Consider the following 17,794-nt stretch of genomic DNA (forward strand, 5'->3'; position numbering starts at 1 on the left):
GGAGCCGTGGATGGCGGCGTTCACGAAATGCTTCGTCTTTTAAGTTGGAAATGCACTAATTGCGTCTTGAGGAGATGCTGTTCATAATTCCTATGTGGACCTTCATAGCTGTCATCGACTCACGGTACCTGAGCACTTACCACACGCCTAGCGAGTGCGACAACTCGAGCTATTTCGACATTGTCGCTCTTTCGTGTGTCAAATGTGGCGCCAACAGGGGACAGGAACACATGCAAGTAGCGTCGAAAGATGGTTTGTAGAGCTCTTGGCTCTCTGCAACTGTTTCCTTAGTTTTTGTACCTGTTTAGGAATGCTGTGAGCGGGCTAGCAAAGAGCAGTCGCATGACACCCTGCATACTAGTTTTGCAGGAAGGCACCCTGCTCTGCGAAGAGCGCCGCATCACTAGCACTCGCGTTTTTGAGCGCCGTTCTGTGTTTTTCCGTCATAGCAGGCATTTGCAATCATGAAAGTGAATGTCATTGTTCGCAGCAGCTCGAATTATCTGAGTACTTTCGTTGCTAAGCTTTCCACTTCTTTGTTCGGTCTCGACCGCTTCATGTGCCTGTGAAAATATCTGTGGTCGGCCGTTCTCTTTGTTCTAATGTTTATTTTTTATTCGTGCACATGGTGATGTGGTTGCCACAATTATTACAAGTACTTGTAACATTCTGTGGGCTGCTACACGCCTTCCGAATGGTTCGTGTTAACGCTTGTAAGTGAATATGGTCATAGGTCGTGAGGCTTCTCACAAGATCTAGTTCATACCTCGTCCTGAAATTGTCTGCCATGGCGGCTGGGAAGGGAAATGTTGCGTTTAACGCTGTTCGCCAGTTGCAGTCCTTCACGTTTAACGCTATTTGCCAGTTCTTCAGTTCAACATGAAAGCTTTACAAGAGAGATTTATAGTTGGGTCTTATTCCTCTCACCGACCCTTCTTTTCTTATCTATACTTAGACTGGCCAGGATGACAAGCTGATTGATTGACGGTGTTTGAAGCTTCAGAGCTGTACACTCGGCCATTAGGGAAGCCGCAGTGGTGTGGGCTCAATATACCGTATTTTGGCGATTCTAATCACCCCCCCCCCCCACCTCTATTTTCGCGAGAAAATTGGGAAAAAAGTTTGAAAGCGAATCTAAGCACCCCCCTATTTGTTAGGAAGAGCGCGTAGCCAAGGGCGCCAAGCGCGCTTGCTCACTCTGTCATCGAGCCGGAGCCGACGGAGTCCCGAGGTAGCACGGCGGCCGCGGCGCGAGTACGCCGTACAGCCGGACTGTACGGCTGTACGGCGAAAGCTGCAGAAAGCGTACCTATCAACCATCGCAAAGTGGATTTCGGACGCTTGGAAGCGGGTCCAAGTGGACGTTGTGGTCAAATCATTTAAGAAGTGCTCGATCACAAACCACTTCGACGGAACGGAAAGCGACCTCCTGTGGGATACCGAGAGCGGCGGTTCAAGCAGTGCGACGAACTCGAGTGGCAGTGATAGTGACTGAGCATCCGACACAAGCGGTGGGTTCACACTCTGCACCAATTTTTCTTTTAAATGTTTGCAAAGTAAAATCTTATTTCTCGCACCCGTCTCGTCGTGATGTCGCAGCGAAAAGAGGGAGGGGGGGGGGTAATTCTAGATTTTTCGAATCTAAGCACTCCCCCTCACTTTGGGCATCGCGATCGTGAAAAAAAGGGGGTGCTTAGAATCGAGTAAATACGGTATGTATTTGGACCCCCTAGGGATCTTTAACGCGCACGTAATTGCATTTGCGCATTTTGCGTCCCTCCCATGGCGGCCGACATGGCAGGAAGTCAAACTCGCGACCTCGTGCTCAGCAACAAATGGCAATGACCACTTCGACGGGCCCGAATGACAGACTGGGCTGCTTAGTTCTTCACTGAACGTTAGAAGGAAAATGAGGCGGAGGCATGTGTGCGTGACAATGCTAACGCAGCGGTGGTAGCCAGACCAGACCGTGGAGGTATGGGTACCGTCATTCCTAGACTATCTGGTCAAGAATCAAGATTGAATGATTAACTCTGGATTAAATTAAAAACCGCTCAAGACACGACATAACTTTGTTAGAAAGCTGCATACAATTAAAGGAACAGCTAATGGCATAAATTTCATATTGGTAGCTTTAAACAAGCTCTGTCGCACACATGCATATATTAAAGCGAATCTTTCTTTGCCTCTTTCCAGTGGTTCGGCGTAAGTCTTCGTTTCCTCGTCGCATATATTTGTGGGTATATATAGATAGCTTTGGGCCACTGAATATGTGCCCGAATAGACAGCTTGCCGCTGTCTGTCATAGTAGACAACCTGGGTCACTGAGTATGTGCTGGCTGCTACCCACCGTGGTTGCTTGGTGGTTATCGTGTTGGGCTGCTAAGCACGAGGTCGCGGGATCGAATGCCGGCCACGGCGGCCGCATTTTTATGGGGGGCGAAAACAATCGTGTACTTAGATTTAGGTGCACTTTAAAGAACCCCAGGGGGTCTAAATTATTCCGGAGTCCCCCACCACTACGGCGCGTGCCTCACAACCAGATCGTGTTCTTTTTTTCACGTTAAACCCCATAATAAACACACACACACACACACACACACACACACACACACACACACACACACACACACACACACACGCATATATATATATATATATATATATATATATATATACACACACAACATAGACACACATACAGTTCTTTTTTTTTTTCTGGCTGCTGTCTGGCCTAGCAGAGATTGTGAATCGCCGGATATATGCCCATTCTTGGCCAATCTCTCAGAATGGATGTGCCGCTGCGACACAAAGGGTATGAAGCCTTAAATGTATTTTGATATGTGTCATACTTCTCTGTGCTATATGCACCTTTCATCGACATTCTTCCCTCGACAAGCATCATACATCGCCTTCACCCTCGTGATGTAGACAGCTAACAGCTACCGGTTATGTGCGTGTGTTGTCTGCTACTGCTGCTACCTCAATAACTCAAACAAGCCTCGCGTAAATTTTTTTGTTTGTTACCTCAAAGGCCCCTAGTTAAGGGGTATTACATGAGGTGTGGGTCAATTTTGCGAATTAATACTTTCAATACAATTTTTGAAAGTGGCAGAATGGGAGTGCAGCACGACGTGGGGAGACAGCTCGTTCCAGTTCTTTGCTGTTTGTACAAAAAGGGATCGGAGATACATGCGCAGAAATGCGTGTGCTGTGAGGTAAACAGTTTTGGAGTGACTTGTGCAACAGGAACTTCGATGAGCTGGTCTGATGATGGAGCAGCCAAGCTGTGAGCGAGCGAGCGAGCGAGATAACTTTATTTGGAATCCGGTGATTGGGAGACCCAGGCCTGGGGCCGCCTAGATGACCACTGGAGCTGCTTGCTCCCGTATGGTCTCCATGGCTCGCTACTCGGCCCAAAGTTAGTCTTGGAGTTCTGAGCTGAGCAGCGCGGCCGACCACCGCGCCCGTAGATTTTCCGGGGAGGCTGCCATTTTGTGTTTGAGTTTCCACGTAACAGAATTATGTTCTCTCGTATATTAAAATTACAATCCGACGCTATCATGTCTGTAGGTTGTGTGTAAGTCATACTTTACGATTTTTCTACCTATTTTACCTTGAAAAATTCAATTAGTTCGGTAATTTCCTTGCGCTACATGGAGGGCCTGCTTGGTTGGGTGTGCGTGGTTCGACATTCTTTTTGCTCAAGCGACGCCCGGCGCTGGACGTCGACGCAGCATTTCTTGCGACACAGGACCCTTAACGTTATCGCGTTAAAATATCACTGTACAGCGCAGAAAGGACAGGGCGAAGGCAGTGGGGACGACACACAGTTCTGTGGGTCGGCCCTCTGTCTTCGTCCTGTCCTTGCCCAATTACCTACCCTCGTAAACAAAATTTGGTGCCGACGAAAATTCTGAATATGTTGTGCAATTTTATCTTTGATTTCACAGAGTAAAGAAACCAAGCGATAAGAAGGGGCAATCGGGTTGCAAAATTTATTGAGTCATAGCAGTTTCTGATATGAAAACCGTCTATTGCATTGTTGGGGCTTACTGTGATAGTGTGTCGCCATGTCATTTAAAAATGGGCATAACATATGTCATTACTGCTACCTAAATTCTTAAAGCCTTCTATAAAGTCAGACTGATATTACTTTTATCATTGCTTACAGGTTCGTCGTGCCAATGTATTCACCAGCATAAGATCATTTCTCATGAAAGTGCCACAAAACTGTCGTGTGCTTCATGCCCTCCTGAACATGCAAGTATCCTTCTTGTTGAGAGCTTTCACCATTGCTGTCACAAATCATGACATGCACATTGTGTGACAGCTTAGTATGCAATAGCCTTTCTGTGTTGGCGTGCTCGATGACCGTTTATTCCGAAGCCATTCATTTAGTTTCTGTATTTATATTTTTCTTTGCGCAGTTGTTCATTATTGAATTGGTACAGTGCTCGTACACATTTGGTCATGAGCAGCGATGCCAGCTTAGCGATTTGCTAAATTTAGCATATTTTTCTTTTTCTTCGTTTTGGCGCTTATGGACGTCAGACTCTGGAGTTTTGCAAGACGCGTAGCGTCACCTGCCGGTGCGAAGAGGCAGTAATAGAGTAGTGCGAAGCCCGACTCCCTTGCTAAGTTGCCTACGCAGCTAGCGACTGCGAAACAACGATTTAACTAGATTTTGGTCCATATGGCGAGCGTTTTGCGCATTTAACACCCAGACAGAGAGCTATGAATTTCTACGCTAGTCGGACGCGCCTCCGAACTGCCATCAAGCGCTTGCTGGCTCATTCGTCAGACTGATGGCGGAAACGACGGCAACCGCGATAGGTCCGCGCGCTACAAAGAAACGCCGCAATCGACGCTACTGTTGTGTTGTAAATTGCCATGAACGTGAAGGACGGAATAACAACGTTCAGTTTTACCGATTTCCATCGCGATCGTATGAAGGGGAAAAGTGAGAGCGCTGGATACGGGCCGTTCAACCTGTTGGGTAATCGGATTACTTGCATTCCCCACAACACAGCGGCTCGCATGAGAAAGTGCGACAATTTTGTTCTTCTGTAATTGTGTTGCGTAGCCCTGACGGAGGACCGTGGTAACTAAGCGAAAACTCAAAAATCTGCAGCCGCCACTTCGTTGGTAAAAGAAAAAAAAACAACGTTGGGAACCATCTTGCTTATGTGCCATTGATATCTCCGCCTTTTAACAGACGTCCGTCTCCGCTTGACTCAACAAGTGGAACGGAGAGATCTGGCAGGTCAGCTTAACCAAACATTTTGGTTCGTTTATGAATTCAAAACCCTATTCTAGAGCATCGTTGCATCGCGAGCTCATTTCTACTTTCGATATTTTGTATGTCCTGCGCCGATACAACAAGCACGCATCGCAATGTGCTGAGCCTGCTCGACTGCGTTCTTCAAATGTGAGCAATAAAGTTGCTGTAGGAGCACTGGATGAGTAATTGCGAAATAACGCACATGTGTAAAGAAAAAAATGTCGCATTTATTTACATATATTTGTGCGCGCTTGTTGCTCGAAGCGTCTGCAAAAAGTTCAAATTAAGGTACTGAGCGATGCTGTAGCTCCTGCGAGAAAGAAAGATGCAGCGCGTAGGCACTGTAGGAAGCTTACTTTCGTTATGATCGCACGCTATTTGCTGCCTTGGAAAACGTTTTCTGTTTGCTGCCCTGGAAAATGCTATGAAAGGATTTACTCTGTAAATAATGCAAGACAGAACATTATGATAAAATACATAAAAAATATAGGAGATACTTAATAAGTCTTGTGTTCAGGACATATTCAATATGAAACAATTTGAAATGCTTAGATTTTATGCTGATTGCCTATAGACAAACCTGATTCTCTCTGTACTTGCGAGATGCAGCAGGCCGAAATAACACTTTAGACTTTATTTTATATTGTACACGTACTTCGCCCTGCTAAGCTTCCTTTCCGAAGCGTGGATGGGCGGAAGAAGCTTTCCAGGTCCTTGATTTTTAGGAAACCGTGCCTCAACACAAACAAAAGAGAAGGGTCCGTTGTGGCCTATGCACCTTCGCTTGCGGACAGCTCTCCTTGCACTACTCAGTTCGCGCCAAGGCTCCGATGAGGGCGCTGGTGACGGGTTTTTCCGCAGCGCCGCCTGGGCAGAGTCTGAGGTCTATAGGGAAGAAATGTTATGTCGTCGGGGAGTGGTCTATTTTTTTTTTTTTTTCGCTGATCTTAAGTGCTACAGACGTCGCAAACAAACTGGTTCACCGCGCCTTTCTTGAGACAAGGGGATATTATCGTAATCGTTGTTTGATATCCTGTTTCACATTATATGATGCCTGCATTCACTGAATGAGAGCTCCAGCAGTTTCTACATTTCAGATAGTTGAGAGTAGGACGGCCTGTTGACTTAGGGCACACTCTTGGAGAATATTACCTTGAGTAGTGACCCCAGTGAAATGCACGCAAAATTCGGGAAAATAATGCGACAGCAGTACACTCGAGAACACGTTGCTTCAAGCGCCCAAGGACAGAAAGCGAGCGAAGTGGCGCTATGGCAAGGCACGAGGTAATATGTAACCCTTGTTCGCTAGTTGTACAAAAAAGAAAGAACGTGTATTAAGATTTAATATCTATCGTTTATTGCTTGCAAAAGAATGCTGCCTTTTTTTTTCGGTGTCCTTGCTTCCGTTGTACGCTGTGCAGGTGCAGTAAAATTTACATACGGAATATATTCCCGATCGTAGCGTGCATTCAGCGGGTAGTCTCGGGAGCCTAGCACTGCTGGTGTTAGCTGTTTATCACGGCTAAGCTTACGCGTTTTCTCATATTTAGTTGGCAACACCGGTCACGAGTGCTTCCCGACTCAGAGTCGGACCAGAGCTGTAAGCAGTGATCCGTCCTAGCTGTCGTATATACAGGGTGTCCCAACTATCAAGCATCAAGGGCGCTATAACGTAAAACTATTCCAAACTTTTCTATTCCAATTCTGCAATCAGCCCACTGCGATTGGTCAAAAACATTTTGGACCAACCCCACTTCACCTGTCTGTCGCGCGACGTCACGAAAACCGCGATAGCTCCCCATCTGATATGACGTGCACACACTGATTATGGATAATTTGACCGAACAAAGCAAAAATAGTTATTTCTGATTCGACTCCTTTTTGTCATTAGCCCTCAGCTATTGGTCAAAAGTTTTCGGGCTACACCCACTTCACCTGCCTCTCACGCGACGTCACAAAACCGCAAAAACTTACCGCGTCAAAGTGACGCGTACGCGTTAAAGATGCATTAATATACCGAAAAAGAAAACTGAATTTTCTTCTTAATAGCCGCAGGCTGCCTCGTTCCGAAAGGAATAAAATATGGCTGCCGCCGATCGCTCCAGCACTGGCTATTCGCCCCTGCCGGAGAGCATGGCTTTATTTACGTATAATAAAACCTTTTGCGTGGCCGTGTAACGTTTTCGATAACTTTCGGCACGTTTACGACCTCGTTCTGCCAACTCTTCTTTGCTGAGGATCCATTATTACGTCATTCTTAAGCTTCCGTTGCATGCCGCCGGGATTGTCGACGAGCCACCGCAAGCTAAGGAAGAGAAGGCGGACCAATCGCAGACGCCGGCACCACCCTCTTCATCCGATTATCGGTATTCAGTGCAGTGGCTCGGCCCCATCGAATCCCTCTCCACTTGAGCATGCTCCTCGCCTCTTGTGAGCCAATTAGATAGGGCAAGCCGCTCAGTGCTGGCAATGTTATTCGTTTTTCAAGCAAACAAAAGTGACCTCCTATGAACGAGGGGAGCATTTGATTTGTTTGTTCAGACAACCCTGGGGGTGACTGCCCGATGCTTGCGTCGGTGGTTACGCAAATTTGACGTCAGGAGATTGGAATAAAAACATATTGGAATAGTTTTACGTTATACGGCCCCAAGATTTAAAGATATACAAATGTCACGTTGATGGACAGAACCGAGGTAATGTTGTTTGTCGTCGCTTGGAGATACTCAGATTATTTTTTCATTGCATGTAATTAGATAATTAGACTTAATGAATCAATAAACTTCTCAAATATTATAATTAGATGAAAAGTGTTAATGAGAAAATTGTTGAGCAATGCGAATATTCCCGATACAGCTTTCTGTTGCTCAATACGTGCTACATAAAAGTGTTTTTCCGAGCGTGAAAGAAGCCCTCGAACACACGCAAAGTGCCTCGAGCGGCCAATAGCGCGGCAATATTGCGTGTATTCGTGGCCTTCTTTTACGCTCGAAAAAAGGCCTTTAAGTAGCACATTTATGTAGCACCTACATGTAACACTTTGAACCCTCTCAATGTTTTTTAACGCGACAGCGTTAAGGAGCTCGTGTCGCAGAAAAGCCGGTGTCGTCGGCGTTTGCCGTGAGCGATAAATCCCAGCAGGCACTTCATGAATAAAAAACAACTTGTAAGATGGGCCGGGTGGGAATCGAACCAGGGTCTCCGGAGTGTGAGACGGAGACGCTACCACTGAGCCACGAGTTCGATGCTTCAAAGCGGTACAAAAGCGCCTCTAGTGAATGCGGTGTTGCCTTAGAAACGAGCTGTTTCTAAGGCTCAGGCGTGCGTCGCTTGCTCAGGCGCACATTTCGTTGCCGCGCCGAACGCTGCGTTGCTCGACGCTCACCGCGTCCGATGCGGGGCGCGTAGTCGCTGCGCCGTAGCCCATTGTCTTACACTCCTTGGCGGGTCGACGGGAACGCTGTCGCGTTCCACTCTTGAAGGCGAAGCTTAAGCGTCCTCCAAATTTTTTTTTTTTTTTGTGCGTAGCAAGCTGCGCAAACTCATTGGCTGCCTGAGACTTGTCAAACGTTCATTACTGAGTGGCTGTGGCGTTCTGCTGCTGAGCACGAGGTCGCGGGTTCGACTCCCAGCCGCGACGGCCCTACTTTAATGTTGGCCAAATGCAAATACGCTCGCATACTTATGGTATCTTCGACTGGTCGCCTCCATCCCCCGAAGCAGAGTCGGGCAGATCCGGCGTTCCCCGAGCTCAGAGGTCGAGGACAAGCGCGCAAGCCGAACGTGAGACTCGCTCTCGGAGGAGGAAATGGCAGATGCGAAACCACGTGACTGCTGCCAACGTCCGATGTTTCGCCTATCCAAAGCTCCCGGCGCTGCCGGGAAAACCGGCGGACGCGCCGGCGGGACGAGCGTTCGTCGAGACGCCAGCATGCAGTGGCCTAGGTGGTCTAGGTTACGGTGGGCCGTCGCTAGCAGCAGCGACGCGGCGCTGGGATGACGTTTCAATCTCGACAACTGCTCCGACGACAGGGCTCGGAGCACCTCAGAAGATGGAGGAGAGCAATCGAGAAGAACGAGCCGAACCCAGGGCGCGCACCCTCTTTCAACCAGTCGAAGACAACGCCGCTCGCGAGAGCGCTCCAGAACGCTCAGAAACGACCAGCCGAAGATGGCATTAGATTCAACTTCATGTTAAAGAACCCCAGGCGGTCAAAATTGATCCGGAGCCCTCCACTGCAGCGTCTCTCATTGCACCAGTGTTGTCTTGCGACGTTAAACCCCGTGAATTAGTCAATCTTAATTATTGCATTTGGTTCATGCGTAACTGACAAGGTTCTATTGTAAAAGCATCCCATTTTCTGTCCAGTGTAGTGACAGCTGGGATTCTGGTAACGCTATATACTAAGTGGGGCTTCAGCAGTGCCCGATAGGTGGGGCCTCAAGTGACGGACGTATGACGCCAGCCACTAATTCAAAAGAGTTTGCTGTTGGGCCGGTTGGCACATGGTATTTAGATTGGAAACGGCACAGATAACAGGACAAGAAAGGAATACAGACACATTCGTACAGCCCGTGTTCGTGTAGCGGCGTAAGTTTGTAGTTTCATTCCGGATACTGAGGTGGTAGTCGACCAGATTATGTGAAGTCTGCAAGGGCACAGCGACAGCCACCATTCTATAGCTGCGGGCAGTGCCGTAGTCGATGTGACGTCAACGTTGGTATTCTCAACATACACTTTTTCTTGTGCCACTCGATCTGTGCGCCTCGCCGCTATCTGGCGCAGAAATACCCGCTCCCCGGCTCCCATAAATATCGTCTGTCAACGGTGAAGTACAAGTAGTTTCTAAACAAACGAGGTGACCCGCCCTTTGTGGCTGCACTTTCTGTAGCTCGCTGCGATATTGTTTTTGTTAAGTGGTTTTCCCCCCCGTTCAGGTCCTTCGTGTGCATATGGTTACTGCATCATCCGAACTAGCTCTCAGAACGACGTTGCGAGAAGGCGGCAAATAAGTTGACAGGGTATGCTACAGTGCCTCAAACGGCGTTGCCGTCTGCACGATTTTGAAAGTGTTCGTCGACGTTATGCACAGTACTGTAATAACATTGTCACCTTAGCAGACGTTTCGAGTGCGCCGCACGATGTCTTGCGTATATTCTCGAATTACTATAACGGTGGTAGACTCCTGGTCTACTCTCCGTTTCCGCGTAATCTTGGTGGCCACGCGTATAGCGCAACACTCAGAGCAACATACTCTTGGGGAGAATGTAGGATGACGTTGTTTTCACCGAAACCATGCAGTGTCAACCCTCCTATAGGTACATTTGCTGTCACGTGTCAGAAATGCTCTGAATCTCGGAACAAATGACTTAAGGGAACTTATAGTTTATGGAATTAGCTAGAAAGTCGTTATATGCCGGTCTGCCCTGCGCGTCTTTGAGTGCTGCGCCGTTTTTCTTTCTTATTTTTTTTTCGCTTGTCGCTTTCGTGATGTCCCGAAACAGGCCACGCCTCGCTGTTTTGTCACGCTGCCGATGTGCATCGGTTCCATTTATGTATGCATGAACTAACGGATCCATGATCATGCGTCCGTCCTGAATGTTTATGCGTAATTTCCTTTCAGGTAACGTCACTAGATGGCTGGGACTGTGTTCCATGTGCAGAGAACTCACCTTTCCAGCCGACCACCGAAAGTTGCAGCCCTTGCATGAACGGAGTATACGGTATGATCCCTTTGGCAAACGCTCACTGCTGTAAGAACACAATCAGCTCTGTCAGTTTTACCTTGAGAACCACTTTACATACAGAGCTAGCTATGATCAAACATTTCTGTACCAGTGCACATTTAGTTTCCTCTCATATTTCAGAGGAAGTGACTGGAAGCGATGGCGTCAGAAGGCTGGCATGCAGCCTGTGCAATGCAGGGACATGGCCTAATACAGACAGCCAAAAGTAAGGCGCGTAGTTACAGTTGTGCTCTTTCTAGCACATTTGCGTATGACACTTGAATACAATTTTATTTTCTTCTGCACAGGTGTGTGACCTGCCCAGAAGAATTTTTGGTTGCCAATGGCAGCGTCTGTTCATGCCCAGCTGACAAGGTGCTGTAGTTTGAAAGAATGGAAGGTTTAGAAGGATGCTTCTGTAAATACTTAAGCATAGCTAAGAAATTTAAACTGCGAGGAACACAATCCATCAAAAAAGCTTTTTCCGTGAATGTTCTTATAAAAGCTATAAATTTTACTCCGATCGATATTGCCTTTTGGCCTGACGATAAATAACCTAAACATCATAATCAGCGGAATTGTACCATTATTTTTTGTAACACTACAGCTGCTACCTTTAAATGTTATATTGCATACTTTTATTAATATTAGTACCAGGGTGTCTATCAACCGGGAAAACCGGGGAAACTGGGAATTCTCAGGGATTTGTAATAGTCTGGAAATACTCAGGGAAAACTCGGAAACTTCGAAGCTCGAAAAGCACGGCGCGTTGCATAATTCCGGTTTCCGAAAGTGAGCTTCGCCTCAGTATAGCTGTAATACGCGGTGAAGCATACGCGAAAGTATTGCGGTGAAGCTTAACAAGCGTGGGAAGAGGCAATTGTCACGGGAAGCAGTATGTATTCGTTAATTATACACGCGTGCACCCGCCGTCTCCTGTCACAGTATGAGCACCGATATGCCTAAAGTGTACTGCCAGGCCTTCAGGACTTTTTCGGATGTGCCTGCGGCGAGTTTAGCCCTTAAGGGCAGTAAAAGACGTGCATTCATTTTTTTCCGACTGCTTGAATTTTCGGACATTTTCGCGGCCACGAGGGAGTCGTAAAATTGGACCTTGACTGTACAACTGACCAAAAGGATGCTTCAAATGGCCCGTGAAGTGAACGCGCTGCGGAAGGATTGCGAGAACAGAAAGGATTTGTCGGGAAAGGAAGCATGCCGCTGCTTCTTTGAAGGAGCTTGGGCTCAAAAAAAAAAAAAAAACTAAGTGTTGGCTGATGCCGAGATGCAGGAGTCCCTAATACAAACCAAAATAACTTCTTTAAAGCAGTGAAACGCAACAGTGAGGCGTTGTGCGCAGGCTGAGAGTATGTCAGGACAGTTGCGGTTACCAGCTGTTGAGAGAGAATCTCACTTCTGACAAAGTTCGGGTCTCACACCAATGAGCTTGCTATCGGTTAATAGAAGTAGTTCATCTTCGAAAATATTTGCTTCTGCATGCATCTCCTTTTTATTCGTATTTGGGAATGTTTGATAATGGGTTTTATCTTTTTCGAATATATTTTTTTGGCTGTGCATTTTACTAATCCCTCCCTTCTGTTTTCTTTTTGAATAAAATAAACACTACTGCTTACTATTCAAACTGGATTAAGTAGTTTTTTTTATTTTTTAACATGCTTATTAAAGAGTAACACCATAGGGCGACATGGTGTCAGCCCGTCTTCACAAAAAAACGAAGTTCTGTGTCACTCAGGGAATTTTGCAAGGGCACTCAGGGAAGACAGGGAAAACTCGGGGTATTTGGAAATGTCAACTTGGTAGGCACCCTGGTTACTGCGGAAAGAGCGCTCCCTTTATGCACTCACACTTCTGGGAATGCTAAGCGCTCAAGGTTACGCGCTTGCGTGTTAAAAGTCACATTGAATCTCGATATCACATTGCCGCCTATCTTAACGCCGGGCAGAAGAGTCGTACAGGCGCCTCTGGGTTTGTACGGGTGTGTTTAGCGCAATGATGCACAACATTTGCTCACACTCTTGTATTGAGAGCAGGGGTCAATCTTTACTTCGAGGCTAACATTCAGCGGCAAATAAATTCTTCCTTTTGAAATGTTAGGATTTCCCGTTTTCGAGTGCCTCTTTGATGCAGGCATCTGAATGAATATTTGTGTGAACTCTGCAACCTTTTCATGTGTGTACAGGGTGTTTCACGTAACTTCAGTCAAAGTTTAAAATTATGCGAATGCACATAGCTGGACCGAACGAAGCTAATGTTGGTTGCCGTCGCTTGGAGATACTAATATTATTATTTTTTGAATACCGCCTTATCGTATAATTAGTCTTAATTATTTAATAAACTTCTCAATCATAATTAGATGAAAATTGTCAATGAGAAAATTGTAGAGCAACATGAAAAAACTTCCGATAGAGCTTTCTGTTGCTCATTACGTGCTACATAAAAGGGCTTTTCCGAGCGTGAAAGATTGCAGCTCGACTGGCCGCTCGAGGCACTTTGCGTGCATTTGCGGGCTTCTTTCGTGCTTGGAAAAAAAAAATACTTTTATGTAGCGCGTATTGAGCAACAGGAAGCTGTATCGGGAGTTCCACATGTTGCTCTATAATTTTTTCATTTACACTTTTCATCTAATTAGAATAATTGAGAAGTTGATTGATTCATTAAGACAAATTATATGATTAGGCGGAAGGCAAAAAGATAATCTGAGTATCTCGAAGCGACGGCAAACAACACTACCTTGGTTCTGTCCAGCTGCGTAGCATTTGCATATTTTTCAAGTTTGGCTCAGGTTAAGTGAAGCACCGTGTATGTTTTTAAGTTCATTCGTTTATTTTCCTTAGACCGCGTCCACGAGGAGCTCGTGGCGAAGACCAATGTGTGCCTGACGAGGCCCCGACTACCTTTATGCACATACCAATACAGTTGTGTGTATATGTGCTTCACAGAATACCGCCGGATAGATAAATCTCTAAAGCCGTGGAAGCTATCTTCGAGCGGCAGCTTTCTTTGGCTTTGGTCACTTTGCGGTTTGTGCGTTTCTGACCACTTATAGGAGCAGAGTCAACTGGGGCCCCTAGGTATGCGCTGGCTGCTATCTTGCCAAGCAAACATTGGCCACTGGGTGGGTGCCCGAACAGGGGCACTGCGTATGTGACGTCGGTATGTGCCCATTCTTGGCCAGAATGGATGTCCCAAGGGGTCGCAAGGGGTATGTAGCCTGAAATATATTAAATCGGTAGCACCCCATCTGCAACAGACACCTAGCTCCGCCTCGAGCGCGGCCGCTTGATGAGCAACGATGTTGCAGCCAGGAGGGATATAGTGGGCATTGCTACGCAGCTTCCACGGCGGTGTTGCGACTTAGGCAAAATATTCTATGCCGTGGTACTATTTGGTGCTGTGGTTGGCCATGAGATTGCAACTTCGCGTGTCTGCGGACGTGCCCATAAGGTTTCGTGATTCACGGATGACATTGAGATATAGAGCGGGCCACGCATGAAAGCTATCGCTGACATTGACAATCACCTTCGGTGGTTCCTGCGAAAGTGTTTTTTTCTTCATACCCATGTTCCGACAGACAATTCAGCGTTTTCAAGATCCGCTGCTTTGGAGACTCTGGATACGTAACGACGGAAGTTCATCATTCTTGCCCTGATCCCATTATCTGCAGCGGAATATATCGTGGGTCGTAGCGTCCATTACACAGAGCTAGAACGTGTCCTATAATTTGAATTGCGTGGCGCAAACTGCGCAACGAATTGGAATATTTTTTTATTTCAGTATATTCACGTTGCTGGAAGCTGCATTCCTGCGGAAAAGGTGGACGCCAACATTGATTCATTGTACAGTGTCAAATATCAGGTACAGTAGAACAATGTTATTATTATACGTATAAGCATTCGGGTCCCCCGGTAATCTAACCTACGCATTACGGGACCTGCCCAGCTCCATTTTTTTTTCATTAAGAGAAAGAACTGTAGCTGGGCAGGTCATGTAATGCGTAGGTTAGATAACCGGTGGACCATTAGGGTTACAGAATGGGTGCCAAGGGAAGGGAAGCGCAGTCGAGGACGGTAGAAGACTAGGTGAGGTGATAAAATTAAGAAATTCGCAGGCGCTAGTTGGAATCGGTTGGCGCAGGGAGTTGCCTTCGTCCTGCAGTGGACATAAAATACACTGATGATGATGATGAAGTATTCGGGTATCGTGCTTACAACTGCTGGCGGCTGTATCAGCATGAAAGTTGTTTCTCGCCTGCACGCCTCAGAAGGCACCACACGTTTTAATATTTAACTCATTTATTAATGTAACTCATTTAATAAATCTTTTTTACCTAGCTCCATTACATTGTGGAATGACTTACCCGATTCCATAGTTACTGAAATAGAACCTAATAAATTCAGGCACTTATTAACAGCACATTTCAAGGGCTGAGTTATTTTGCCGTGTTTTTGAATGTGTATGCGTGTTTTGTTTTGTTTCCAAGTTGTTCTTGAGCCGCTGTGTGTATCTTAGTGTTGATGCTTCTGATGATGTTAATGTTGAACATGAACCCTGCACTTTGTATTGCTTTTTTGTTGTTACCGACCATTGTATATGTAACGACTGCTCCCCCCTTATGTAATGCCCTAAGCCAAGGGCCTTTAAGGGTAAATAAATGATAAATGATGATGCTATTATGCTATAGCACCGCACGCTTCCATAGGTCCATTCTGCTCCACTCGTGTCTAGTAAAAAAAAAAATGAAGATAATTACATTGTTTTCATTATTAGGGTGGTAGCATTTCATCAGAAGCACTTCGGAGCCTCCTTTTGCCTTCACTCTACAACTGCAAGGTAAGCATGTCATCTCAGTTGAGGGCATGAGTCATGCGTGTAATCCTTGCGGCGAACGTAGCACGACGGCTGCCAGCGATAGGTCTCGCAGCCCAACGCAGAAATGGACTGATTGCCATTTTGAATATTCTTAACTGTTTCAGGAACACGGCAACGAAAGTGCATGTGAGGCTCTTGCCAACCTCTGTGTCCTCACCTTGTATCATCGAAGCTCGGAAAGCGCCATCTGTGACAAATTTCTTGCACTGAGCGAACCGTCTTCGGGACTCAAAAAACAAAGGTGGAATGTTGAACTGATTGTTAAGCGTGTCCATCTTGTTTTATGGTAGATGTTTAGTATCTTAGTTATGGAGCTCTCAAGTTATTGCTATTATTATCATATACTTGCATGACAGGGCTCTTGAATGACATGGTTCCATGACATGTTCCCTGTATTACACAATAACGTGCTTCTCCTATTCTTTTCATTAACATCGTTCAAATTTATTTTCTTCATTTGGGCTGTTCCAAATGTCATTTTTGTTCTTGCACTACTTGACCTTATGTTTCACCAAGCAATAAAGTTTCTTTTCACGAAGACGCTATTGGTTTCTTCCAGTAACAAAGTTTATTGTGTCTGACCGACTCTTGTCCTTAGCGCCTTAATTAACGCTTGCACAAGCCATTTAAGGTGCGATGAGTGTCATTCAGCATCATTCGGATGCCCAAAAATTTTTGTGACTAGGAAGCGCCTAGGCATACCGTAAAATTATGAGATGGCGCTCCTCGGGAGACGTGGCCTACTTTTTTGTTTTTGGTATCATTTTCTATTTTGGGGAAAACGGTGGAAGATGACTAATCGCTGTAATTTTGGGCTATCCAGTTGACCGCGGAAGTAGCCAAGGGTGACGGGGCAGAGACCGGAAATAAGCGAACAATAGGCGTCTCATTGCTCAAAGGGCTCAAAGGGAGACACGGTTAAAGGGACTGACTACCAGTTTTCATGGCACCTATTTTTTTTTAATGCAATGGAAAGCTTGACGATCAGAGTGTGTAATCATGATGTGGTAACGCGGAAAACGCCGTGGAACATTTTTTATCGAAATTTTTTGATCTGCAGTGAGGATGTAGTCGTTCACTGGAAACATGATGAAGATGGTGATAGGTGAGCGTGATAGCGATTATACGCCGGCATTAGTGAGAGGCAGACGACAAGTGCGGCCGTGACTGTGAGAAAGTATTATTTTGCTTATCAAGCCGATGTTCCTGCGATTCATGTTTTCCAAAGTGTTAAAGTATTTCTGCGATAATAGCTACGTGTTTTCATGGTTTACTGTCCAATTGTTTTGGTATTTAACCAGTCAAAACGAAACCAATCGGATAGAAAACGAAACGACGCTTTTACACGTGATACACAGTTCAGCGTGTTGCCGCAGTCATGCGTGCGCTTTTGATTTCCGAAGCATAGAATAAAGCGCGAGTGTCTAATAACATAGCAACCGTAATTTTGAGCAATAATTATGTTGTATTTAATAACAGCCGACTTACGTGTAGACTACATCCGAAGTACGAATATTTCACCGCCAGGCCTCCCCACTTACTGGTTTTTCAGACTTCCATATTTAAAATGATAAATCCTACTTAAATCGTGAACAGTGTGCTGTATTCTATCACTATAAATCATGGTCATTTCATTTCCCTCAACGTCTCACAACACATTCTGGCCAGTTGTTAGTCCCTTTAAGGTATCCCCGAACCCGCTACGAAACCCCGAAGAGCTTCTATAGTGTCTCCGTTCTGACAGCGCCTGATACAGGAGCTGTTATGCAACATGCCACAGTTGGAACTTTGTCTGTCGCATATCAGCTCGTATATACGCGTGAATACTTTAAAAAGGTGAAAGAGCTATGGATTGTGTTAGCCTTCTCTGTTCCCCGTTGTATTCTTGGTTGCGCA

At 46.0% G+C, this 17,794-nt stretch overlaps 1 protein-coding gene across 1 annotated transcript in view; it reads left to right on the forward strand.

Annotated features, from left to right (window-relative positions):
• Positions 1–17,794, forward strand: part of LOC126543375 (meckelin) — a 74,946-nt gene continuing 57,152 nt past the window's right edge. Inside the window, exons 1-8 of the mRNA XM_055062147.2 lie at positions 1–252; positions 4,175–4,263; positions 10,906–11,005; positions 11,150–11,234; positions 11,317–11,383; positions 14,804–14,884; positions 15,797–15,859; positions 16,003–16,139. Coding sequence (XP_054918122.1) covers positions 75–252; positions 4,175–4,263; positions 10,906–11,005; positions 11,150–11,234; positions 11,317–11,383; positions 14,804–14,884; positions 15,797–15,859; positions 16,003–16,139 — 800 coding nt within the window. The 5' untranslated portion in view covers positions 1–74. The remainder of the gene's footprint in view (positions 253–4,174; positions 4,264–10,905; positions 11,006–11,149; positions 11,235–11,316; positions 11,384–14,803; positions 14,885–15,796; positions 15,860–16,002; positions 16,140–17,794) is intronic.

This window comes from Dermacentor andersoni, chromosome 1 (assembly GCF_023375885.2).
Source record: "Dermacentor andersoni chromosome 1, qqDerAnde1_hic_scaffold, whole genome shotgun sequence".
NCBI lineage: Eukaryota > Metazoa > Arthropoda > Arachnida > Ixodida > Ixodidae > Dermacentor > Dermacentor andersoni.